Below are 26042 nucleotides of genomic sequence, written 5' to 3'. Positions count from 1 at the left end.
TGAATACAACATGATGAATCCCACTTTTGTGTATAATTATGATGCACCCATTTAAAAATAAAAGAAAAAAAACCAGTTGGCACCTTCAGCATTCTGCCTAGAGAAACAGTAAGTTAACTTAAACAAAATCTAAGACTGCTGTGTGGGCAGGAGAACTTCCTGTGGCACGGACACGTGGCACCTCCTGACCTGGCTCCCGCCCTTTGCCCAACAGGAGAGGTGCTGCGGGTGGAGTGTCTCTGGAAGGGTGCCCGGCCCGGCGGCACTCATGGCTGTGTGGTGTGTTTGTGCTTTGCTCACAGGAGAAGTACGAGTGTGCTGTGAAGCGAGCCGGCATTAAGGTTGTGACTCCCGACTGGGTCCTGGACTGCGTATCTGGAAAGACCCGGAAGGATGAGGCCTTCTACCACCCTCGCCTGATCATCTATGAGGAGGAGGAGGAGGAGGAGGAAGAGGAGGAGGAGGAGGAGGTGGAGAACGAGGAGCAGGACTCACAGAATGAGGGCAGCACAGAGAAGTCCAGCCCGGCCAGCTCCCAGGAAGGCTCTCCTTCCGGGGACCAGCAGTTTTCACCCAAACCCAGCACCGAGGCATCCAAAGGGGAACTGATGTTTGATGACTCTTCAGATTCGTCACCTGAAAAGCCAGAGCGGAACTTAAACTGGACCCCGGCGGAGGTCCCTCAGCTGGCTGCTGCGAAGCGCAGGCTGCCTCAGGGAAAGGAACCTGGGCTCATTAACTTGTGTGCCAATGTCCCGCCCGTCCCAGGTAACATTCTGCCTCCTGATGTCCGGGGTAACTTAATGGCTTCTGGACAGAATCTCCAAAGTTCTGAAAGATCAGAAATGATAGCTACTTGGAGTCCAGCTGTGCGGACATTGAGAAATATTACTAATAATGCTGACATTCAGCAGGTTAACCGGCCATCAAATGTAGCACATGTAAGTCTCTCTTTAAAAGAAATTTAAATATTGGATATAAGAACTGGATTTCATGTTTCTCTCAGTATAGTGTATTGTTTCTGCTGATTCAGACCCGGTAACTCACAAGCTGTGTTTATTGGTGTGAGAACAACTTTTACAGTCACGTATGCCCAGATACAGTCATGTGCACAGTAACGCCATTTGGGCTGACAGTTGACCAGTGTGGTGGTCCCATGTGGTCATGTCACCTGGTGGTGTCTAGTGGTCTTGATTTGTGTCAATGCACTCTATCATGTTCCCACAGCAGTGAAGTCGCCTCAGGATGCATTTCTCAGGATGTCCTCAGGGGATTGGAAGGCCTGGTCCTGGGTTTTGTGGGTCTGACTCATATTCAAGCATGTGCTGCATATTTTAGGGTCCTAAACGCTATTGCAAGAGGGGAACGGTGTGTATTTAGGTGTAGAGCCAGCATGGATGAGCAGAATCAGGACGCAGTGGTGGAGCGCTCTCCCCTAGAGAAGGGGTCTGCTCTCACACGGTTAAAATGGGCAGTGATGGCAAAGGCTGGCGTGCTGAACTCCATGGCAAATGAATAGTATAAATCGCACTCATTCACTGCAGAAGCCTTGATTTCAGTTTAGTTTGCGGCTGGAGCTTATTGGTACAGAGTGGTTCTTAAAGTTCTAAGTAGGTGTAAGGTAGTGTTTGAACGGCACTGGTGGTGGTGCCCATTGAGCACTGGAGATAAAATGGCCAGTGAGGACGAGCCCACTTAGGTGGAGAAAACAGCAGGCCAGCATGTGGGAGCAAGGTTTTGGTGGCTTAGATGTTGTGAAGAAAGTAGTGTCACAGCACAGCGACTGGGAGAAGGAAGGCTGCTTTGGATCAGGTGGTCTGGGAGGGCCTTGTGGTTGAAGTGGCATAATTCAGGGTTGAGTGACAGGGCAGTCCTGGGAGGACTGGGGGCAGAGTGCCAGGTGAGAGGAGAACAACTTCCAAGACCTGAGGGTAGGCAAGAATTGGTTGGCTGCAAGACGATAAGGTGGCGAGCCTAGTGAGGTGGGAGCTAGAGGGGATTGGAAGGCCTGGTCCCGGCGAGAGAGGATAGCTGTCAGGCGCGGTGTGCAGGAGGGGTCTAGAGGGCGGGAGGGCAGCATTGCTGAACGTGATCAGGGCCCGTGGAGTTTGTAGCCGCAGCTCCCCATGTTAAGTATGTGCATGGGAGGGCGGGAGGAAGGATGGGCAAGGGCATCCTGCAAGGATAAGAATGAGACCACAAGTCTTGGGCTAAAGGCCCCCGGGGCTGGGGCTGGTGCAGGTCTCCCTGGCAGCAGAAAGGCATGTAGGTGTGGTCCGAGCATGGACACAGGGACTAGCAAGCGGTCCTGGGTGCAGCCTGTCTTGACTTTGCAGCAGGCGTAAGTGGGCATGATGAAAAACAGGCCAGAGGCCAGGAGAGGTCTTCAGGTTTTGACCTTAGAAATGAGAAGAGTGGTGGGACCCTGTGAAGGGCGGCGGATTCTGGCTCCAGGTCAGATGGCCTTTGTGACCTTGGCTTCCCCAGCCCAGCACAAATTCTGCTCCAGCTGCCTGCCGTCACACTCTGGCCTCCTCCGACCTCTCACCATGCTTCCCCATGCAGTCACCCAAGCCAGCTGAGTTTTGTTCCACTCTGAGGGAAGTAGGAGTGGTAGGAGGGCAGCGCAGCCTCCAGATGTTCCCCTGTGCCCTGGTCCCGGGATGTGCTGCCACATTTGTGTGGGGTCTTCCTTCTCGGGGCAGCAGGTGGCAGACAGCTGGGTCATCCCTGCTCATTGTGGCCGCAGCATTTATTTCCTATGATCCATGAAGTTCCCATGTGTGTTTTCTGTGGAAGATGAAAATAATATATGTGCAAAATAAAGCCCTCCAAGGGTACCACATGGTAGCAAGCATGCACACTCCCTCCCAGCCCCGCTATGTTTCCCTGGGAGGTGGCCTCCTGGCCGGCTGCACACTCAGACTGCACATGTGTGCAGGCCGGTGTCTCCAGCCGCCTTCTGAGGACCTCTGCACATCCCAGGCTGCTCAGCCCTTGGGGTGGCCAGAGATGGGGCTCATTTCCCACTTTCCTTGACTGGGTATTTTTGAAGTCTTTTAACTAGAGAGAAGAAACACTTCTTGTGCTGGTTTCAGGGCCATAAGAAGTGGTCAGACTTGTCATTTGAGCATGTTGAACACAGCTTATGCCATGACACGTTGCTTTGGTTTTGTTTTATTCTGTGCTGAGCAGGATGTAAGTGTGATTCTCTGCTTGGTGGACATCTCTGGATCCCTCTCCTTTCCCCTCCACGCCCTCAGCATAGATCCAGCTCTCAGCTTGCTTCTTTTGAAGTAGGATGACCTAGAAGGGAAATGGTCTGGAGCAAATGGTTTTCTCTAGCTTGAAATTTTTGTCCATCTAAAAAGCTCAGAGTCTTCTTTGAAGAAGGATTGTCGGCCAGCTGTGATGTGATGTCTTAGTCGGGGAACATGTACCACTTAAACAGACCTGCTGTTGGGACCTTGTCTGCCCCTCTTTTTCTCACACGCACTGCACAGCCATGTGTAGTGGGGAAGGTAGAGAGGCCATGCTGAGCCTCACTGCTGCCTGAACCATTCCTGGTGTTAAGCTTGAGCCCTGCTGCTGCCATCTGAACACCTGCTGTCATCTGGAAGGTGGCTTCGTGGGTCTTCACTGGACTCTGGACCACAAGGCAGGGGAAATGGAACATGGCAGCTGTGGAAGGTTTGGGTGAGGCTGCGTCTGGCCTCTAGATCCCTTCAGTACCCGTCATTCCCCAGTGCATCCTGGTCCCTGAAGGCCACAGTCCTGTGGGAGGGAGATGGGCAATGCAGAGGTGCTGCAGGTTACGCAAGGACCCCTGGGCTCAGTTGCCAAGGATCCACGAGGACAGGACAGCATTGCCAGTTTGTCTGTCTCACTGCCCTGTCACTCTGTTCTCTGAAACACAGCAGCCACGTGAGTCTTTATTGTCAGCTTTAATTCATCAGCTTATTCCATTGTGTAGTTTAAAATTTTGATGTTTTCAAAATATTTTTGAGAATGGTTTTCTCAAAAATAGGAATTTATTCACTTTATTGATGTTGGTGATACAAAAATCAATACATAAGAAAAATGAGATATTGTTTTTGAAGTTTGCAGTGATTCGATGTTCCTATTTTATTGAATGTTAACCACATAGACTGTTCTGTTTTCTTTGATGGAGAGACCATAGTACCTTTCAGGAACTCTGTATAATGACTTGAACCCACTTTTGTCTTCTAGATATTACAGTCCCTTTCAGCACCCACAAAAAATCTAGAGCAGCAGGTGAATCACAGCCAGCCAGGACATGCCAACGCCAACGCCAGTGCTGTGCTGTTTAGCCAGGTGAAGGGCGCTCCAGAGACACACATGCTGCAGCCGCCCCAGCCGCAGCAGCAGCAGCACCCAGTTCTGCACCTCCAGCCCCAGCAGATCATGCAGCTGCAGCAGCAGCAGCAGATCTCCCAGCAGCCCTACCCCCAGCAGCCGCCACATCCCTTCTCACAGCAGCAGCAGCAGCAAGTGCATCAGCACCAGTTTCCTCAGCAACAACTACCGTTTCCACAGCAACAGTTGCATCCTCAGCAGCAGCTGCATCGTCCTCAGCAGCAGCTGCAGCCGTTTCAGCAACAGCATGCCCTGCAGCAACAGTTACACCAGCTGCAGCAACACCAACTGCAACAGCAGCAGTTAGCACAGCTGCAGCAGCAGCAGCACAACCTGCTACAGCAGCAGCAGCTACAGCGCCTGCAGCAGCAGCAGCAGCAGCAACAGCAGCAGCAGCAGCAGCAGATGCACAATCAAACAGCACAACACTTGAGCCAGGCCTCCCAGGCGCTCCAGCACCAGGTTCCACCCCAGCAGCCTCCGCAGCCCCCGCCACCCCCACCCCAGCAGCAGCAGCAGCAGCTTTTTGGACACGACCCAGCAGTGGAGAGTTAGTAATGGGGTTTTGCTTTCTTTGTACTGCAGGCCTCATACTTGCATAGATGCTTCTCTAGTGTTTGAGGGTGTGGGTGAAGATTCACCTCTGGTAGTCCCCAAGGTGGAGAATGCAGATCTCATGCCTGACAGAGTCATCATGGGATCATTAGGCTGTCTTCTGTTCTTTGGGTCAGCCATCACATACTGAAGAGATGTTGGGGTCCCGTAGAGCAGCCAGACTGCCACAAGGACTAACTCAAGAATATTTAGTGGTCACACATAAAATATGTTAGTTTTTATTATTTTTGGTTCTAGGGATTGAACGCAGGGGTGCTCTACCACTGAGCTACATCCTCTGCCCTTTTGTTCTTTATTTTGAGACAGGGTATCACTAAGTTGCTGAGGTTGGCCTGCAACTTGGGTACTCCTGCCTCAGCTTCCTAAGTTGCTTGGATTACAGACATGTGCCATCATGCCTCGTTAATTTTAGTTTTAATGATCATTTTATATGGGTTATTAAATTAGAATATTTGTGGCAATGTTCCAAATGTGTCCAGATTGCTGTGTATTTACCTCATGTTTAAGCCTTGTTAGTGTAATACGTTCACGTGAACTTGGCAACATACATATTCATGAAGTCCTTTCTTTTTCTTATATAATTCTGTTCTAGTTCCAGAAGAAGGCTTCTTACTAGGATGTGTGTTTGCAATCGCGGATTATCCAGAGCAGATGTCTGATAAGCAGCTGTTGGCTACCTGGAAAAGGGTGAGCTGCATTTGGAGGAAGGCGACTCTGAATTCCACGCTGATCCTTCTGAATGTAGACTTCCTGTTCATTCAGTGCTTTCTCGTGTGTGTTTGAGAAAGTTCTGGTGTTTTATTGTTAGCATTCTCAGTGACCTTGAGCATATCCCTTTCCTAGGCTGTAGATTTCCAGCGGTTGGGTGAGGATGTTGTATTTGATCATTCTTACAGTATTTAGGCTCTGAAATTCCAAGGGGAACTAGTTATTTGTCTGTAATCAGGAGGTGGGATAAGATCAGGTGTTTGGTGACCCAAGATGAGGACCCCAAAGTGTACGTCTTCAACACGTTTCTCCAAAGACACGTACTAGAGAATCCCAGCCTCTTCAGGCCAGAGGACTCAAGCTTCTCGTGAAATTGTGGAAGGGCAGTCTGTTGTTATTTTGCACAGTGCCTTCAAAAGTGAGTGTGAGTGAGTTTCAAGCACACCTTGACTCTGCTTCTCTCTGACATTCTCTGTGTTTAGACCCTTGACATGGCCAGGCCTGCTTCAGGACCTGGGCAGGCTGACAGGGACACGGGTAAACAGCAGGCAGTCCGGGGTCTGGCAGACAGGGATGGCACAGGGTGTTCTGGGAGCCTAAGAGAGAACATTGACTTCTCAGGGTGCTGTGTGTTAAGAGCTCTGGAAGAGGTGATTTGGGGGCTCAGTCTTACAGGGTTAGCAGGAGGACTGTCCAGCTGGAGCAGCTTTAGCCAAGGCAGGAGTCTGCAGAAGCCATAGGCAGAAGTGGATGGAAGGTCCAGGCTGCATCCCGGGGCCCTGGAGCCAGGACAGGGCAGGGGCAGAGGCTGCCTGTCTTCTAAGACCCTACTTACTTGCTGTGTCACAGTGGATTTGACTTCTCCTTCTTGGAACCTTAATAGAAAAGGGTGAGTGAAGTTGTCAGAAGTCCGTGTTACATGGTAAACTTTGAAACCAGCCACGAGGGTGACTGCCTGCCAGCTGAGGGGTGATGACAGGGTGGGAGGAACAGGAGGCATTGCTGAGAGAGCAGTTAGAAAAGTGCCAGAAGTTAAGAAAGTGACATTCAGAAACCTTCCTAAAATAGAACAAAACTCAAGTATGAGAGGTAGTGTTTTTTTCTTGTTGTTTTATTTCATTTTGTTTTATGTTAAAGGGTTATATAAGAAATCCTCCATCAGTAGTAGGAGTTTGGGAATAGAGGAAATGAAGGGGGAAAAGCATTCAGAAAACAGCTTACAATGTAATGACATGTGTCTCCAGCTGAAAGGAACGAGAGAACAGTGTCTGGGCAACTCTGAATGTTCCGAACACTGGAGGACGGACTTCAAAGCTCAGTGGAGGGAGAATGTTCAAAGCTGAGGGTCTGCATAGGTGTTGCACCTGATTTGTGGCACATGGAGCCGTTTCCGTGAGCATCTTTACAACTCTAAGTGACAGTGATTTCCAGTCTAGAGTAACGTGCAGCGCCAGTCAGCCAGGCGTGGTGAGGTGTGTGGAGGCTCCTGCAGTCAGAGCACTCACCCTTTCTCAGGGAGCCACTGCTCCTGAATGGGGAAGGGAGGCCTAGGGTGAGAGGGAAGATGAGGGAGTAGGAGCTGGAGCGAGTCGGACTGTGGCTGATGGATGGAGCAGGACGTGCTTTTGGCATTTGTTTGCTGTGTAACAAATTACTCCAGAGCTTAGACACTTCAAACAAGAAGCTTTCATGATCTCAGTTGCATCTTGGGTCAGGAATCCTAAAGGGCTAGGGTAGCTGTGACTCGGGCTGTCTTGTGCGGCCCTTGGAGCTGCTGAGGGGCCACTCAGAGGCCCACTTCCTCACCACATAGGCTCTCCTGGCTACTTGGATGGCTGCAGAATGGCCTGACTTCCTTCCCAAGAGTGTGGCTGAGACGGAAGGAGGGAGCCAGCTGGTGTCTTAAGTCTAGCCCGAGCTCCAGGCTGTAGGAGTGGAACTCCGACTCTCAGAGCGTCAGATCCTTTGTGGCCGCATTTAAACCCCTGCACACAGATTTCTGGAATGTCAGGAATAAAATCGTGAAAGGGTGCGAGTTGCAAAGAAAAGGGAAGAGAGCAGGAGGTCAGGGTAATTGCTGGCTCAAGGAAACAAAGGTGCAGCCAGCATTGAACCACATGGCTGAGCTAAGTGTCGGTGGGACGGAATTGAGGCCAGCAGGGTCCTGTCCATGGGAGGGGCGGCCTTCAGAGGAGGAGCAGGCCCACAGATGGCACCCAGGTGCTAAGAAGCTGCACCAAGCCTGAGCTGGGCTTGGACGGCAGAGGACGAGTAGGTGGCAGCTGCTGGCAGAGGCAGGAGCTTGTACAGAGGCAGGGCCTGGTACCTCCTGAGGCCGTTGGGAGTGTCACAGAGGAAACAAGTGCCTGCTCACCACAGAGAGGAGGGAGGGAGACAGCTTTTCTTGGGCCTTTTTTAGTGTTTCAACTAATGTGCAGACGCTCCTTCTGGGCAGCATTTGGAGCTTTGACACATGCCTGGTGCCATGTACTGTTGCTGTCAAGGAGCAGAATGGTCCCTTCACCCCTAAACCTGAGTCTAAAAATCAGTGTTTGGTATTCACTGATGTCATTCTGATTTCCTGTCTTTTCCTTTCCTTTTAGAGTAATGGTTCTTGAGGGGCACATCTGCCCTTGGGGCCAGTTGGCAGTGTTCACAGGCATGCTTAGCTCTCGGCCAGGAGCCACTGCTGGAGGGTAGGGGTTGAGGTCAGGGAGGCTGCCGCACACCCTCTGCTGCTCAGGGTGGCCCCAGCTCTGGTCCAGATTGCAAAATGTCAGTAGTGCCAAGACGGAAAAACCGTGCTTTAAGAGGAAAGCATTAAAAAAATAATGATAATAAACTGTAAATGGATTCAAGAGAAACAGGTGGAGGGGGTGGGATGGGGGGTGCTGGGGATGGAGCTGGGGCAAGTTGAGCTCCGTGGCTCAATGATAATGTCAGGGTGTCCTCCCTGGGAATTGGGATGGAATGAGCACTGGGGCTCACTTCGCTTTCTAGTGCTGGGTGCAGCAGGCACAAATGTCACCTCTCCTTCTGTGCCATGTGGGAGAGTAATAAATGTCACCTCTCTCTGTGCCATGTGGGTGTGTGGTGGTCCTCTTAATAGCCTTCCTGTTGGGACTTAGAGTTCTCCTGATAGTTGATGACAACTTTGGCTCTTTGGTGCAGATAATCCAGGCACACGGTGGCACTGTGGACCCCACGTTCACCAGCCGCTGCACACACCTCCTCTGTGAGAGCCAGGTCAGCAGCATGTATGCGCAGGTAAGGAAGCCCCTCACCCGTGCCCGGTGCCAGCTGCCCTTCCTGTGTGCAGCTCTCAGCTTCTAGTGCTGGGTACTTTTGGGGAAGAACTTTTTTCTACCTCTAGAAGTAGAAAAGTTGCTTCTTATTAGTGTTCACGGAGTTTTTGGTGGCCTAGATGCTTTTGTGGACACTCTTTGAGCAGTGAAGAAAGGAAATTGCAGGTAGCATTAGGAGGGGTGAGCCCTCCTTCCAGTCACTATCAAGCCACCTGTGGAAAGGATTTGGAACCATGAGCGCTTTGCAGGCAGGGGTCCCAGAGGCAGGCACCTCCAGACCACTGGGCAGCGGCTTCCTTCTCTAGTCCTGGAATTCCGTCTTTGTCTCTTCATAACAGTTCTTATTTGTAGATGTCAACGTGACAGAGAGCCTTTAGAAAGCCCTCCTGGGCCAAGGGTGGTCTTAGCGCAAGCACTGCCAGCGCATGCAGGGCCTGGGTTCCCACCAGCACCACAGAGGAAGGAAAAAGCTCCCTAGAGGTAGCTCTTCCTGGATCTGCTTTGCTGTTAAAAATGTAGAAACACTGGTGAGCTTTTTTCCTGAGGTTAATTCTAGATGGACATTTACATTTTTATACCTTGATTTACCTGGGACCCTTTTTGTTCTTATGGAGGCATTCTAATTTGACCATCCTCAATGTCGTTCGTGATTCAAGTTACTCCTAAAGGTTTTCCTGAAATTTGCTGCTCTTACCACTCGTTGCAGGCTCTTGTCCCTGGAGACATCTTCAGGTTGCTTCATTAGGAGTAATCAGCCACACTGTTGTAGTTTGCTGGTTTAGCAGATTGTGTGCTGAATGTCATGAAATCTGCTAATGGGACATTGTACTCATCCAGTCTTACCATTTTGAGTTCAGTCCCATTGTAGAAAAAATTCCCAAACAGCCACCTGTGGTCTTGTGTTCTATAGGCGATCAGAGAAAGAAAGCGGTGTATCACTGCGCACTGGCTGAACACGGTGCTGAAGAGGAGGAAGATGGTGCCGCCTCATCGGGCCCTTCACTTCCCAGTGGCCTTCCCCCCGGGGGGAAAGCCCTGCTCACAGCATGTAAGGGGCCTCTGTGTGGTTTCTGGCCACTCTTCTCGGGGAAATGGGTGCCTGTCCAGCGTGGAAGGTCCGTTCCTTCTTCAGTGTTCTCTGGCCCTGCTGAGAAGTGCCTGGTGTGGGGATTCTTTGTTTCCTCTCTTTCCCATTTCAGTCAGTTTCCTGCACGTAGTAGATACTTAACAGATTCTCCAGTCTCTGACACGGTGTGAAATCCTAACACACATTAGGCATTTGGCCCTAGCAGCAGCCACTGCTGGAGAACACTATCAGTTGTGGGTTTGCCCGTCTAAAGCTCTTGGCACTGGGGTTGTCGAGGGAAGTGGAGGACTGACTGCTTCGCATCCCTGACGGAACCCTGTTGGTCCTGGCTCCCGAAGTCTTACCACTCTGCATTCAGCCCTGTCCCTTCGTCTTCGCACCGACTTCTTCCTGGACTTGGTATCTCGTGTGCCTTCCCTCCATAAGGGGTCGTGTGCAGCGCTCTTGTGGCCCTGGCACAAAGAGGCAGAGACAGGGCTGCATGTTAGTGCAGCCTGGCCTGGCAGAGACCTGTCCCACCTCAGCCCCGGTCAGCCCTGTCACACATTGTCCCCTCTGTCTTCCTTTCTATGGTGAAGTACATTGTTTTTCTTTTTTAGTACTGGGGATTGAACCCAAGGGCACTCAACCACTGAGCCTCATCCCCAGCCCTATTTTGTATTTTATTTAGAGACAGGGTCTCACTGAGTTGCTTAGCACCTTGCTGTTGCTGAGGCTGGCTTTGAACTCGCCATCCTCCAGCCTCAATCTCCGGAGGTGCTAGGATTATGTGAGGCATATTTTAATTGGTTATCCTTTGCTAGGTCGTCATTTGCTAGGTAATTGTGACAGTTGCAACAGTGTCCCAGTTGTGCACAACAGCATTATGGCAGAGTGTGCATGCTTGGAGTGTGCCCGCCTCCTTAGTTTGGGCGCATGTGCACAGTCACGGTGGGCCACAGTGCTCCACTCCAGGAGGTCTCACTGCAGCAAGGTCACTGGTGCTGAAGGTCTGCCCGGTACTGCTTAAGACTGGCATTACCTTGTATGCCCCATAATGCGAAAGAAGGAGAGCAACCAAGAAGCTGAAGAAGTCGTCCTTGTGTTTTGGGTCTAACCTTACTTGTTCTTTCTTCCGTAGATTATCTCCGTGACTGGATTTGTTGACAGTGACAGGGACGACCTGAAGCTAATGGCGTATTTGGCAGGTGCCAAATACACAGGGTACCTGTGCCGGAGCAACACAGTGCTCATCTGTAAAGAGTAAGCCAAGTTGGAAACCGCGTTTAGTCGGAGGTCACACCCCGCAGAGCGTTTCTAACGTGCCGTGCTTGGGTAGACTGAGGTCTGCGAAAAGCACGGCAGTGATGTTCATGGGAGCATGGCAGGATCACCTGCGAGTCACTTGAGCTGTGACTTGGAAGTGATTAGTGGAAGGGGGACTGGCGGGTTTCGGTAAAGGAGTGAGGTGTGCAGGCGGCACTCGTAGGTGGCCCAGTCAGGCCCCGCGTGCCTGTACCAGCACAGGGACCCAGAGTGTGCCCGCCACTGCTGCTTGGAGTCATGTTTCTATTTTTTGTGAAAATAAATACTGATTTACAGTAGATAGTGCTAACATTTAATAAATGTGCTTTCTCCTCAAAAACAAAAAAGACCAACTGGTTTAAAGTATGAAAAAGCCAAAGAGTGGAGGATCCCGTGCGTGAACGCCCAGTGGCTGGGGGACATCCTGCTGGGGAACTTCGAGGCCCTGCGGCAGATCCAGTACAGCCGCTACACAGCCTTCAACCTGCAGGACCCCTTCGCGCCCACTCAGCACTTGGTTCTGAATCTGCTGGGTGAGTGGAGCCCCCGGCTGGCTTCTCGGAGTGCTGGGAGCCGCCTGCCACCTGGGCTCACACGCTGGGCTGGGCGGCGGGGGCCTCCGCCAGGTCTTGTTCCTCCCGTTCCCTTTCCACACTCCTCTGCCTGCTGCCCAGGCTTTTGTTGGTCTGAGAAAGACCCGGGAGGCCCCCCCCATAGACAGGGTGACCCTGAGCTCTTCCTCTGCCCTGCAGAGTCGAACAGGGCTCACAAAGGTCATTCAAGGGGTGCTTTGGCCTTCTCTTAAGGCAGCCCATCCTGATGTTACCAGGGTGGCTTTAATCATGGGAAAGCTCTTCTTGTCCCTGAGCCCTGTTTTGTGTCCCTGTAACGCACCTGCTGGCTTGACCTCAACTCCGAAGCCACTCTGCAGGGACTCTTGCCCACAGTGTGAGCGTGCTGGTCCCATTGGTGAGCCTCTCCCTCTCGGGTGTGTCCTTCCTGTCACATCTCATCGTCACTCATGTGTTAGTGGCCAGACCTGGACTCCCTCTTTTACAAGTGTCTAGCCACACGGCAGGAGAGAGGTGGCAAGTGCCTTCAGTTGGTCTCCGTGTTTGCTGCCAGTGGTGTGTGCGCCACTTCACAGAGGTGCCACGCAGGACTGGAAGCCTCGGTGCTCACAGGTGGTCCTCACCTGTCTCCCACGTGTGGTGCAGTTCTTCCTGTCTCCCTGGGTCTGCAAGAGCAGCCCAGGAGAGGTCTGCACAGCAGAGTGTCATGGTGGGACGTACCTTCCTCTCTCTCTCTCTCTAGACGCTTGGCGAGTCCCCCTGAAGGTGTCGGCAGAGCTGTTGATGGTACGTCAGATGAAACGTCCCCTGGTACTGCTGTGCCTTGCAGTGCGGTGGGGTGTGTTTCAAGGTCGTGTTTGGGAGTGAAAACGTCCCCATCATCTGCCAGCGTGATCACAGGTGAAGGCTGTGTCCTCCTTGTCATGGGAGGTCCCGTGCCCCGGGCCTGTGTCTCTGATGGCTGGTGGCTCCTGTCCGTCCTCGTGTGTGGCGGGGAGCATTGTTGCCTTGAGGAGCCGAGGACTGTGTCTGGACCTGGAGAACAGAATACAGTGGGAGGCCAGTCCTGCTTTCCATGGGGAGAGGCCCGAGGTGGAGGCCGCTAGTAGAGTAGGTGTGGGGCCCACCGCAGGCCAGAGTGCAGGAGGCCAAAGGCTGCCGTGCCGGGGAGGCCCCTGGGAGGCCAGGCTGGCTCCATTGGGAAGCTGGAGTGCGGGCGTGGCTCGCTCCAGGCACGTGGCTGTGGATGTGGAGGGTCCCATTCACCCCGCAAGGTGGACAGGTGGAACCTTGCTTTCTGACTGGCTGATTCTCCACGTTGAGTGTCTGTCCAGTTACAGACGGGGCCATTTCGGTCATTTCACTTGGAACCTCTGTTGCTGCAGTTGCCTGAGGTATGTTGGCACTGTGAGGACAGCAGTGTCCTCCCCGTTAGTCAGTGCTTTGTGGCCTAAGACCTAGGACCACATACACCTGGTCACATACGGCAACCTGTATCTTTAAAATGCAGAGTCCCAGAGCCCCCTGGGTGCACACCTGTGGTCCTGGCTGCTTGGGAGGCCGAGGCAGGATGGCTTGAGCCCAGCAGCTCCAGGCAGCCTGGGCAACATGGCGAGGATGCCCCTCTGTGGCTTAGGAGGAGCTGGTCCTGCGGGTCCGAGAGGCCGGGTGGGTCTCAGGTGCCGTGCAGATCTGCACATCTGGACACGGCAGCAGTGGTGGTCGGGGACTGGGAGTTGTGGCGACTGACGTGGTCTGGAGGTGGCTGTGAAAGCAGTGCGGTTCACGTGGTGGGACACAGAGAGAACCTCTGAGTTCAAAATGTGGAGGAGGGCCAGGTGCGGTGGTGCATGTCACGCCTGTCATCCCAGCAGCTCAGGAGGCTGAGGCAGGAGGAGTGTGAGTTCAAAGCCAGCCTCAGCAAGAACGAGGTGCTAAGCAGCTCAGTGAGACTCTGTCTGTAAACGAAATACAAAATGGGGTTGGGGATGTGGCTCAGTGGTCGAGTGTCCCTGAGTTCAATCCCCAGTACCCCCCGAAAGAAAATGTGGAGGAGGAGTGGACAAGGATAGAGCAGGATTGAGGGCTGGCTTTGTCAAGACCCCACAGGGAGCTGCGTGTTCCTCTTCCTTCTTGCCTGGCTCTCTTGTGCCCCAGTCCAGATGCTTGAGCTGGTTCTAGAGGATCTCGGCTCCTTCCTGAGATGAAGTCAGGAAGTTCAGTACCTTGTCTTGCCTTAGGTAGCACTGCTAATCTGATGGTCATGTGTCTTTCATGATACTATGGATGATGTTTCTGTTTTAGTAGTCTCTTTAGGGATTATAGTTTTCACATTCCAAGTTGGGACACAGGATAAAATACTTGAAATAAAAACAGTTCTGAGGAGTTTGGGTTGAGGATTGGATATATGACACGAGGTGAGGACAGAAGCGGGCAGAGGCTGGGTCGTGGGGGTCTCTGGAGCCCGGCCTCCCTTCCGGCCTGCCCGTGCCAGTTCCCCAGGTGAGCTCTGTCCTGAGGGTGGCGAGTGGGTTCTGGCTGCCCGTGGTGATTGGGTCCCTCGACACGTGCCCTGAGGCTTCTGTGTCGCGTGGAGACTGAGCTGATGGACGGTGTTTGCATTACAGGGTGGAAGGTTACCTCCCAAACTGAAGCAGAACGAAGTCGCCAGCGTCCAGCCTTCTTCCAAAAGGGCCAGGTATGATCTGGCTGTCCTTCACAGGTCCCTTCCCAGAGTCGGATGGTCGGCGTGGGCGTCGGGTACTTCCCATAAGCTGGACCCGAAAGTCCAGTTCTCTCCTTCATGATGTGTCACAGCGCGCCTCATTTTATTGCTGCAGATAGTGAATAAAGACAAATTTTTGCTTTTTTTTACTAAAAAAGCAACAAAAAAAGTTTCTATTTAAGTAAAAGCTTACCACAGCCCCAGCATTAAAACAGAAGCTGCTGTGGGGGCAACAGCTGGAGCCCTGGGCCAGCCCAGGCCAGGGTGCTGTGGGTGCACCGCCCCAGAGCACGCGCTGGGCCTCTTGGCCGCCCGGAGCTGCGGTTCCTGGGTGGAGGTGTGTGACCCGCAGCAGGCCAGAGTGGAGGGAGGCCGGGGCGGGGCGGGGCGGGGTGGGCAGTGCAGGCCGGGATGGGCAAGAGGACCCGTGGCAGCTGGGCAGCTGGGGCGAAGGCGTGCCTCAGGCGGCTGGCTGTGGTGGGGTGGCCTGTGTGGCAGATTCACGTGCAGACCTTAGACTCGTCTGGTGCAGACACGCTGGCCAGTCTGGTCAGGGAGCAGAGCACGGCAGGTGCCAAGCCACTTCTTTCTCGGTTCTAGAGCAACGTTGGTTCCGAGCCTGTGGATGAAAAGCAGCTGAGTTGTCCCCATTGTCCTCTCCTGCCCTCCCAGGTCCAGCTCACAAGCTGAATGAGATCCTAACTACAAGATTGGTTTGGGAGCCACAGATAAACTTGCTTGACCATCTCATTCAAATATAAACCGAGATAGGATGTACTGAGGTGCCAGGCAGGTGTGAGCGCCTGGAGGCCTGGTTAGGCTGCATGCTGTGGCGGGGCAGCTCGTTGGGTCCTTAGGGCGGACGAAAGGCTGGAGTTAGGACAGCAGGCCACTGGGCGCTCTTCCTTGGCCAGCTACGATTTCTTGCCTATGACAGTGGGGGTCCACCCCAGTCACACACAGTTTTAAAACTCGCAGGAAGTGGAGAGCAGTGTTAAAATAGTGAAGCTAGCAAAGTCAGCAAAGTGGGAAAACCAGCTTTAATATTGCCTCCATTCAAAGTGCATTTAAAAGGTGAGCTGGGAGGACTCTATGAGGACGGGCACATTGATGTAACCAGAAGTTAGCCGGTGCCTCTCCTGGCGGTTCTGACATGGTCTCTTTTGGGGTGACTTGATGTCAGTGGGAAAGGGAGGACAGTACCACACACACTCTCGTAGCTGCTGGACTGATGACTCCCTTGCTACTAGGAACACTCTGATTATCAGGAAACATGGAGCTCCTCACTGTTTGGTGCCTGTGTCTTGTAGGATTGAAGATTTACCGCCTCCTACTAAAAAGCTGACTCCAGAGCTGACCCCGTTTGTGCTCTTCACGGGATTCGAGCCTGCCCAGGTTCAGCAGTACATTAAGGTGACCTGCATGTTGCTCTGCCCCGCGGGCCCACCAGCACTGTGTGTGTGTGTGTGTGTGTGTGTGTGTGTGTGTGTGTGTCTCAGGCTAGCTGCTCATGAAGCCAGTGTGGAACCTGGCTGTCTGGTCGTGGTGGTCTTCTCTTATGAAGTGCTGTAGGAGTCTGTCTGGTTAACATCTAGTCATCAAGTCACTTCCTGCCTAGTTCTGAAGGTCACGTCATACGTCAACGTCACATTTCAGTGCTTGGTTTTTTATTCAGACGTGGGACCCAGGAGCCATTTTTATCACTGTGTGACATTTACAATTACTTGAATATCATTTTTTTTTATTTTTAAAAAATTGGTTCTTTGTAGTTATATATGACAGTAGAATATATTTTTTTTTAATTTTTTTTTTTTAAAGAGAGAGTGAGAGAGGAGAGAGAGAGAGAGAGAGAATTTTTAATATTTATTTTTTAGTTCTCGGCGGACACAACATCTTTGTTGGTATGTGGTGCTGAGGATCGAACCCGGGCCGCACGCATGCCAGGCGAGCGCGCTACCGCTGAGCCACATCCCCAGCCCCAGTAGAATATATTTTAACATCCATACATGGAGTGCAGCTTCCCGTTCTTGTGGATGTATGTGATGTGGAGTGTCACTGTTCCTGTATTCATATACGAACATGGGAAACATAGGTCCACTTCATTCCACTGTCTTTCCTCTTCCCCTCCCCCTCCCTTCATCCCTTTTATCCAGTCCAGTGAATTTCTGTCCCACCACCGTTGTGTGCTAGCATCTGCATATCAGAGAGAACATTCGGCTGTTGGTTTGGGGGATTGGCTTATTTCACTTAGCATGAGAGTCTCCAGTTCCATCCATTTGTCAGGAAATGCCATAATTCCCTTCTTTTTCATGGCTAATATTCCATTGTGTATATGTGCCACTTGAATGTCATTTCCATAAAGTCTCTGGCTTCCAGGGGCCCGTTGAACTTTACGGGTTCTCTGATTGAAACACAGTTTATCAGGATTAGTTTTCTGGGAAAAAGGAGGTTAACTCAGGATGTGGGGGAGGTTGTATATGTTAAATGGTAAGTGGGAACAGAATCAAAAATATAGTTTTTGAAATAGCAGTATGAGAGATGATGAGATCCTGTTTGGTTTTGGTGGGGAGGGTGGTGTCATTAGTGGACCTCTGAGGATATATACTGGGGACTGAAGTTGATCAAATCCTGTGCCTGTGTGTGTGTGCCACAGTGAGACCCGCTATTCTGTGTGGGTGTTATATATTGATAAAACACTTTCAAAAAATAACTGGCTTACATAAGGCTGGATTCATACATCATATTCCTAATTTCTTTTAAGGAAAAGAAATTATAAGTGCTTTTATTATAAATCTGATTTGCTCTTTCTACTTTTAAGATGTGAGTGTGACTGGAGGTCTCCTTACACTCTGCTTCTTGGTCCAGTCTCATGCCATCACTTTTATTTTCTAAATATTTATATTTTAGTTAAGTAGGTGGACACAATACCTTTATTTTATTTTTATGTGGTGCTAAGGATGGCACCCAGGGCCCACGCATGCCAGGCGAACGCTCTACCCCTGAGTCCCAGTCCCAGCCCTGTGCCATCACTTTTAAAGTGACCTTTGGAAGGTCAGGGCATGTCCACTTTCTACTTGGAAGTGAGCTGCCGTTCCTGGGCCCTTCTGCTAGTTCTTTGAGGGCAGTTGCTGCTGCTGGGTGGCTGATTCTGCAGAAATGGCTGCAGAAGTGCCCTTTATGCCTGCTGCACACGTAGTGGCTCTGGGCCAGGTGGGCGACTGCTCCCAGCCCTTCTGCTCACTGGCACTTCCCCTTCCCTCCGTTGCTGGCTCCAGAAGCTCTACATCCTTGGCGGGGAGGTTGCTGAGTCTGCGCAGAAGTGCACCCACCTCATCGCCAGCAAGGTGACGCGTACTGTGAAGTTCCTGACGGCCATCTCTGTGGTAAAGCACATTGTGACGCCGGAGTGGCTGGAAGAGTGCTTCAAGTGTCAGAAGTTCCTTGGTGAGTGGCGGCTTGCTGTGCTGTGCCAGGGGCTAAGGTCTCTTTACCAGATTGATCTGTGTTTTCATCCAAATATACAACTAGCGTGTTGTTTGCTAATTATTCATTTAAGCTTATGAATTTATTTCATGTGCCAGTGATTCATCTGATTGGTATCTCTACATTTTACGGTGAAATATGAAGGTCTTGGTCATCTGAATGATGTCAGGGACACATAAGCTCCACATCCCCCTCTGTTCTCTGCTTCGTGTATTCTATTGGAAATGTGGCCGCAAGTGACAGTCTCACTGTCTATGAAGTGCAAGTTCTCCTCTTTTGGGAGGGAGAACAGGTGCACGCAGATGTCCAGGTACAGTTTTGAGCATTGGTTCCTATTGGAGGGACAAGTTGTGACCTGCTTTCAGTTGAGCTGCTGTGGATCAGAGTGCTTGTGTTTGGGGCTGGAGGTGGGGAGGACCCTCGTGGGTCATGGAGGGCCCCTGCATGTGTTTAGGTCCTTGCCACGTGCACAGCAGGCCCATGTCCTGTGCTCTTCTCCTTGGACACAGTAGAGCCCAGGTGAGCATGAGCCTTTACATCCTGAGTTCCGTTGGCCATCGTGTCTGCCTATACCCCACCCCAGCAGGAACTGCGAGATTCTCCCTGTGCATCCTGGATCCCAGGGGCCCCTGGTCTGGTAGGTAGGGGCACAGGCACCAAGGGCAAGACAAGCTTCCCCCGCATTGGTTTTGGGGTTACAGACGCGTTGTAGAGCAGGCAGATTTGCAAGTATGGAATCCATGAATAACACGCCTCACGTGTTAAGTAGTATCTTGACATTTTGGAAATTTTTTTGTTAAGTGAAAAGATACTAATGAAACAGAGGACAAGACAGAAGAAATAGTTGTAGATACAATTACTACAGATGTGTTGTGGTGTTCCCCGGTTTTCTGTAACATGAAGAGCCATGCGGTGTGGAGTGTGACACGCTGTTCTCAGTTGAAATGCTGTGATTCCTCGGGTTCTGCTGTGTAGGGGGCGGTGGGCTCCGGGGGCTGTCCTGTTCCATCACCACACGTAGCATGACAGCCCTGCAGCGTGGGTCTCTGGGACTCTCAGAGCTGCTTGGTGGCCCCAGCCTGCCAGGTTGCAGATGATTTGTAGTGAATTTCCAGTTCCCATACATTCAGGGTTGCCGTCTGTGAGAACAGACTCTCTTATCTGTTTAAAAAATTCACATTTCATATTTGGTGGAAAATTCTGGTTGACTTTTATTTCATTATTGCATTGTGAATAGATGTTTGCTGTATTGATCTTTGAGACTTATCAAGTAGTTCAGTTATAGGCATTAAATATTGAGAAAATTTATATCATACCCTCCAAATTCTAGAGTTTCTAAGAGAATTTTTCCAACTTAGTAATGATTCTGTTTAAAAGGAACCTTTTTTTTTTTTTTGAGGGTAGTTGAGGTTCCCAGCAAAATTGCAGAAAGGGCAGAGATTCTCTGCATGCACACATGTTCACACTCATGACCAGCATTCCACGCCAGGGTGGCACAGTAGTTACAGTGGACCTGGGTGGACCTTTGGGCTGTGGTCGCCTGTGGTTCATAATGTTCCCTCTTGTTCTCCTGGCATGGCACATTTGTTGGGCTTCGACAGATGTGTAATGACGGACAGCCACAGTTATAGGGTCCTGCAGAACAATCATCCTGTGCTCTGCCTGTTCGTGTTCCCCTCACCAGCCCTTGGCCACCACTGATGGTTTTATTATTGTGTCTGTGGTTCTGCCTTCTCCAGAAAGTCCTGTATTTGCAATTATATAGCTTCTTTCCCTCAGCAGTGTGCATGTGAGATTCCTCCATGTTTGCCTGTGGCTTGAGCTGCTTTTCAGCACTGAGCACAGTCCTCTTGCTATCCCTTCACCTACGAAAGAGGATGTGGCTGCTTCTTAATGTTGGCATTTTTCACTAAAGCTGCTGTAAACATTTGCACAGGCTTTTTTGTGGACATGCTTTCCGCTCGTTTGGGTAAACACCAGGAGCATTGTTCCTGGATCCCGTGGTCAGAGTGTGTTTAGTTTTGTAAGAAATTGCCAAACTGTCTTCCACTGTACCATTTTGTACTCCTGCTAGTAATGGCTGAGAGTCTGGGTTGCTCCTCGTGCTTTTTAGCGTGTGGTGCTGTGTTCTGGATGCTGGTGGTTGTGCCGGGTGTGTGTAGGCATGACTTGGTTGACTTTTGATGCTGACTGTCTTTTCACCTACCCGTTTGCCATTCGTCTTCCTTGGTGAGGTCACAACCTTTGCCCATTTTCTCATCAGGATGTGTGTTTTCTTCCTGTTGAGTTTTAAAGAGTTCTCTAGATGTTTAGTAATAGTTCTGTCAGTAAGTCTCTTACGAACATTTTCTGCCAGTCTGTGGCTTACCTTCTCCTTCTCTTGAAAACGTATTTTATAGAATGGATGTTATTAATTGTAGGTGAAGTCCAGCTTATGGATTCTTTTCTTCCACTGATCATGCCTTTGATGTAGTATCGAAAAGTCATCATTGAACCCAAGGTCACGTGGATTTTCTCCTATATTATTTTCTACCTTGAGTTAATTTTTCTAGAGTATAAGGTCTGTGTGCAAACTCGTTTTTTGCGCTGTATGTTGAGTTTATGTAGTGACGGGACTGCCAGAGGGTCGGCAGACTCTCCATGAGTAAAGAGAGCTTTTCACATTTGTAAAGCATTGATTTCTTTTTTCCCATACTGGAGACTGTGCCCAGGGATGCTGTCCCACTGAGCTGCGTCCCCAACCCTCTTTATTTTTTATCTGTGAGGTAGGCTGTAGCTGAGTGGCTGAGGCTGACCTCACACTGGCCACCCTCTTTTCCTGCCTCAGCCTTTGGAGTCACTGGGATCACGGTGGCGCCACTGTCATTACCGGCAGTGTTTGAGAAAAGGAAGAAGGATTTGGCCCACAAATCCTGGAACACGTGTCACCTGGCCCAGCTCTCCACCCCTCGTTGCCCTTGGGAATGTCTGGCCGAGTCCAGCTGTCCGTCGTGCTGTGCGGGTAGGCAGTGCAGGAGGAGGCTTCTCTGAACACAGACACGGCATAAGAAGATGGACGTTTTGTGTACTTTAACTTTGGCACCTTGGGAAGGTGTTAAAACTGAAGGCCAGTAAACACTGAAAGCCAGGCTATTAAAAATCCTCAGAAGTCTTTAAAAGTTGATGGAGGCCCATTGTGTGTGTGTGTGTGTGTGTGTGTGTGTGTGTGTGTGTGTGTGAGAAGATTGAGCACTGTACACTTTTACACCCTTAAAGGGAATGTGTGTTGGCAAGCCAGTGAAGTGTGACCAACCCACCTAATTGATGTCCTTCAGGGCTCTGCTGGGTTGGCCGTGTTCACACCTGGATGTGGAGGCCACTGAGGCTGGCCCTCGAGGCCTGGCATTCTTCACCATGGCCTGGACTGGGAGAGCTGGCCAGCTCCCAGAACGGTGTAGGACTGCAGTGAGCGCCAGGCAGGCAGGGGCAGCGCCCAGGAGGGCCCCTGGTTGGGCGCTTTTCTTTAAGGAGTTGACGGTCGCTTGTTCAGAGAAAGAACATGTGCCTTTTTCTGTCTGGCTGTCTTCGGGGAGGTAAATGAAGCACGAGGGGGAGCTGTGAGTATCCAGGCTGCAGAGGCAGAGGAGCCACCAGTGACCTGCGCTGCCCCAGCGCTGCAGGCCCCTGCGTGTTCTGAGTGTGTGCACTTCTGTTTTCCAGATGAGCAGAACTACATCCTTCGAGATGCTGAGGCTGAAGTCCTTTTCTCTTTCAGTTTGGAAGAGTCACTAAAACGAGCACACGTTTCCCCGCTCTTCAAGGTACACTGGGAGGAAAACCCACATCAGCCAGGGTACACATAGTGGTGTCCAGCTGCACGTGCTGGTGACTGGGTGATCACTTGGCCATCTAGTGGCCTTTCCTCCCAGGACACTGCCACATGTGGTCACCTTGTGGGGAAATGCAGAGCACCCCTGGAGAATTGCTCTTTACAATAGTTTCTTAAAAATTGGTACAAAATGGTGCTGGGGCTGTAGCTCAGTGGTAGAGTGCTTGCCTAGCACGTGTGAAGCCCTGGGTTCAATCCTCAGTACCACATAAAGACAAATAAATAAAATAAAGGTATGTGTCCATCTATAACAACAAAAATTTTTTAAAAAATTGGTACAAAAATCAAACTGATAGATTTATTAGAGATAAGATGTTCAGAGGAGATGGTCATAAATAATCCAGTTGTTAACAGACATTGAAGTTCATTTTTCTGCTTTTAGCAAATCTTTCAAGGACATTGCTTTTACTCTTCTCAATAAATATGTATTCAGCTAGAGAAGGTACTTGAAAAGATATTAATTGAAAGTTGCATAAATAATTCAGAACTAAAGATTTTAAAATATTTGTTAGATAAGAGATTTGAAACAGTTGGGAATTTTTTTTTTAATCAAAGAGCTAAACAAATCAATAAAGATAATCTGCTCTTTGAACTTCTTAAGGAGCCAGCTTAGGAATTAGAAGTGATTTGGAATACGAACTTGTCTACATATTTATTTGGTATTTTTTTAAGAGCAGTTGAAAACAAAGTAGTATTTCCTGACATACATAGGAGTAAGCTTGCCACAAAGTTAAGTCTTTAGGCGTCAGTGTTATTCTGACTGTGGTTGAGTGCAGATAGTAGAAAATAAAGACAAGGAAGATTGCAGGCCAGAAGTGGTGCTGTCAGTCTGTTGCTTGGCAGGAAGTGTGGTGAAAGGGAATATGGATTTACAACTGTATAGAAATTGTGAGCTAGGTGTGGTGGTGCCTCCTGTCTTCCCAGCTACGTGGGAGGCTGAGGCAGGAGGATGAAGTTCAAGCCCATCCCAACAACTTAATGAGGTCTTGTCTCAAAAAGTAAAGAGGGCTGGGGATGCAGGTCAGAGGTAGTGTACCCTGGGTTCAGTCATTCCCCAGGACATTGTAAAAAATGCTTACAACAGTCTTGCCTATTCTTTTCTTTTTATTTCATTTCTTTTTTTTTTTTTTTTGTAATTAGATGGGCAAGAATACCTTTATATTTATTTTTATGTGGTGCTGAGGATTGAACCCAGTGCCTCACACATGCTAGGCAAGTGCTCTGCCACTGAGCCCCAGCCCCAGCCCCGACTCCATTTCTTTTAGGAACTTAGGGATCTGGTCACTTTTGATTATTACAGGTCATATTTCATATGGAAAAGTGCTTAGTTATTCTCAAACTGACATTCTGGGGTTTTTCTAGGCCTAATTAGTGGGGGAATTCAATTTCAAAATTTCAGGAAATTCCACAGTTTGTTAAAATCTCAGGGTAGAGTATGAAAATGTATATATTCTAAAAATCAGAGCATTCAAAAATAGTATGTACATTTTAATTTTACTTTAAGGCAAAATATTTCTATATCACCCCTGGAATCTGCCCAAGCCTTTCAACTATGAAAGCCATCGTGGAGTGTGCTGGAGGGAAAGTCCTGGCCAAGCAGCCGTCCTTCCGGAAGCTCATGGAACACAAGCAGAACAAGGTGAGCGAGGAGGACTGCTGTCCCGGGTCGTCCCGGGTCTTCCCGGGCGAGGCTCTCGTCACTGAGGCGCTCTCCTTCTTTTCCTCAGAGCCTGTCGGAGATCATCTTGATATCCTGTGAAAACGACCTGCACCTGTGTGGAGAGTACTTTGCCCGCGGAATAGGTAGGCTCGGTCTGTCCTGCGGCGTGTCCTGGGCCTGCGGGCGCGGCCTGGCATGGGTTGGCCCTAACGGTGTGGCTCTGCTTCCCCCAGAGGTGCACAACGCGGAGTTTGTCCTCACTGGGGTGCTCACGCAGACGCTGGACTATGAATCATATCCTTTTTGAAAGAGAAGTGAGGGTCTCGGCGCTGGCACCTGGCCCTGGGTGCTTTTGGGGTGCATGACGTCACAGACCTAGGGTTGGTTTCAGGAAAACTGCTCACTAGAAAGGACGCGCTGTCTGGTTGATGTAGTTGGATAAAAGAGAAATACTGCAAAAATAAACCAAGTCTTAAGTATTATCTTCTTTTTAGCCACTTGTTTCTGAGGTCGTAGTTTTCAAAGTGAGGTGCAGATGGTGTGCACTCTGCCCCTGGAGCTTTGAGATTTCAGGCAATCAGATAAACAATAAGCCTTGTTTTTTTTTAAGTCCTTATTAAAAATATGAAATATTGCTCTAATGTGTGAACAGGCTTAAGTGAAGCAAAGTGTACTTTGCAATCCTTACCAAAAATGTGTTTCCACCCCAGTTTATGCCTGTGCCTGGGTCATGTTTCTCGAACCTTCCCCGTGGGCAGGGTGGTGGGCTCGGGGTCTGCTCTCTGAGTGCAGTGGTGCCCACAACCTCCAGCGGAGGCCAGCATTGACGGGCCATTCGTGACCCGGGGATCTGTGTTTCAGGTGGGGAGTGCATAGCCATAGAGGTCAGGAGGGGTCCATCTGAGTCCTTGGTGTGCTCCTCCTTCGTCCATTGTTCAGTTGATCGCACATTTCCTCTGGCCCTGAAAGATGACCGGAACACAGTATTACAGAGCTTTAACACCAGAGCGTTGTGCAGAAGACCCCCTGGGTGCCGTGGTGAAGGCACTTTAAGAGGGATTGTTGCAGAAACCAAGGTCAGCTCAGGGTCGGAGCCTGCGTGGGGGGGATGCTGCGTGGCTCAGAGCCCCTCCTCTTTGGCACAGAGCAGGGTGTTAGAAGCAAGGCAGGAGTTCTGAGGGAGGTGACAGAAGACCTGCTCAGTCTCTGTAGGTATGCCCTGAGCACTGAGCTTTATGAATGTCCTCTTGTGTCTTTTTAAAAACTTACACGAGTGATTTGTGGATATTATTTTAGGACCTTTTTTGATACCATAGCCTGAAAGTTGCCTGAAAAATCTTGCCAGAGTGTGTGTGTAGGACTGCAGGAGCTCTTGGGGACGGCGGGGGGGGTCAGTTTTTGTGCTGGGGCTTGGGGATGTGGACCCCCAAGGATGCTCACTGGTTGTGTCAGTTAGGAGGAGACTCCGGCTGCCGAGCTCAGGTGTGGCTTGGGTTGGCATCAGGCAGGCCGGACAGGCTCCAGGGCTGGCTCCAGCTGAGTGGCCCCTGCATGTGCACCAGGGTCTGCAGTCCCTTGTGGCAGGGACAGGTCAGGAGAGGGCTGCAGCACTCTCTAAGACACCTAAGCTGTAGGGGTCTGTTGATGCTTCTCTTTTGCCTTGCCTTTGAAGACCTTTTCCTCAACAAGCCCACGTATAAGTTCAACTGATGGCCTTGCGTGCTGCAGCCCGGATCCGAGCCAGGGCTGGCCACCCATCATGGCGACACCAGGGCTTCCTTCAGATGTGCTTGTTTTCCAGCTGCTCCCTTGGGGACAAGACGCAGACGCAGGAGAACACGTGTATTGCTTATACTGCATCTTATTAAGATGTGTGATTTTATTCTGAGGAAACATAAATTATGTTTTGTACTATATGACTTTATGAGCCCACATTAGGTTTTATGATTCATTTACCAGGTTTTTAAATGTTTTCACAAAACCATATGGAACTTCAGCTACAAATAAAGTGATGTAAATGAAGACCTTGCTATCTAAATTATGGATGTTAAAGATTTGAAATGTTTTGTACTGCGATTATTTTTATTTCTTATACTCTTTTCTTTTATATTGATATCTTGCCAACATTTTAAATAAATGTACTTTTGAACTTCACTTAGAATCGAGTGACCCCTTGTTATCCACATTTTTTGCATGACTTATGCAAGTTGCATCCCACTGGGTGGCATTGGAAGTCATTCCAAGGCAAAGTGTGGGTGAGAAGTTTTCTCCTGCAGCAGTCATTCTGTTAGGCTGTGCGTCCCCACCAGGCTGTGGGCCACCCAGCAGTCCCCAGACACAGCACCAAGCTCAGAGCCA

The 26042-nt window shown here is 50.3% G+C and overlaps 1 protein-coding gene across 1 annotated transcript in view; it reads left to right on the top strand.

Annotated features, from left to right (window-relative positions):
* Paxip1 (PAX interacting protein 1) overlaps positions 1-25825 on the top strand; it is a 47260-nt gene extending 21435 nt beyond the window's left edge. Inside the window, exons 6-21 of the mRNA XM_026406186.2 lie at positions 303-941; positions 4231-4927; positions 5585-5679; positions 8872-8967; positions 9916-10053; positions 11213-11334; positions 11725-11909; positions 12691-12734; positions 14576-14646; positions 15984-16086; positions 17949-18117; positions 21856-21956; positions 23529-23663; positions 23752-23827; positions 23918-23978; positions 25379-25825. Of these exons, the coding sequence (XP_026261971.2) occupies positions 303-941; positions 4231-4927; positions 5585-5679; positions 8872-8967; positions 9916-10053; positions 11213-11334; positions 11725-11909; positions 12691-12734; positions 14576-14646; positions 15984-16086; positions 17949-18117; positions 21856-21956; positions 23529-23663; positions 23752-23827; positions 23918-23978; positions 25379-25394 (2748 nt within the window). The 3' untranslated portion in view covers positions 25395-25825. The remainder of the gene's footprint in view (positions 1-302; positions 942-4230; positions 4928-5584; positions 5680-8871; positions 8968-9915; positions 10054-11212; positions 11335-11724; positions 11910-12690; positions 12735-14575; positions 14647-15983; positions 16087-17948; positions 18118-21855; positions 21957-23528; positions 23664-23751; positions 23828-23917; positions 23979-25378) is intronic.
* The last annotated feature ends 217 nt before the right edge of the window (positions 25826-26042 follow it).

Source organism: Urocitellus parryii, chromosome 3 (genome assembly GCF_045843805.1).
Source record: "Urocitellus parryii isolate mUroPar1 chromosome 3, mUroPar1.hap1, whole genome shotgun sequence".
Classification (NCBI taxonomy): Eukaryota; Metazoa; Chordata; class Mammalia; order Rodentia; family Sciuridae; genus Urocitellus; species Urocitellus parryii.
Note: the sequence above shows the minus strand (reverse complement) of the source record. Positions and strands in the feature narration are given on the sequence as shown.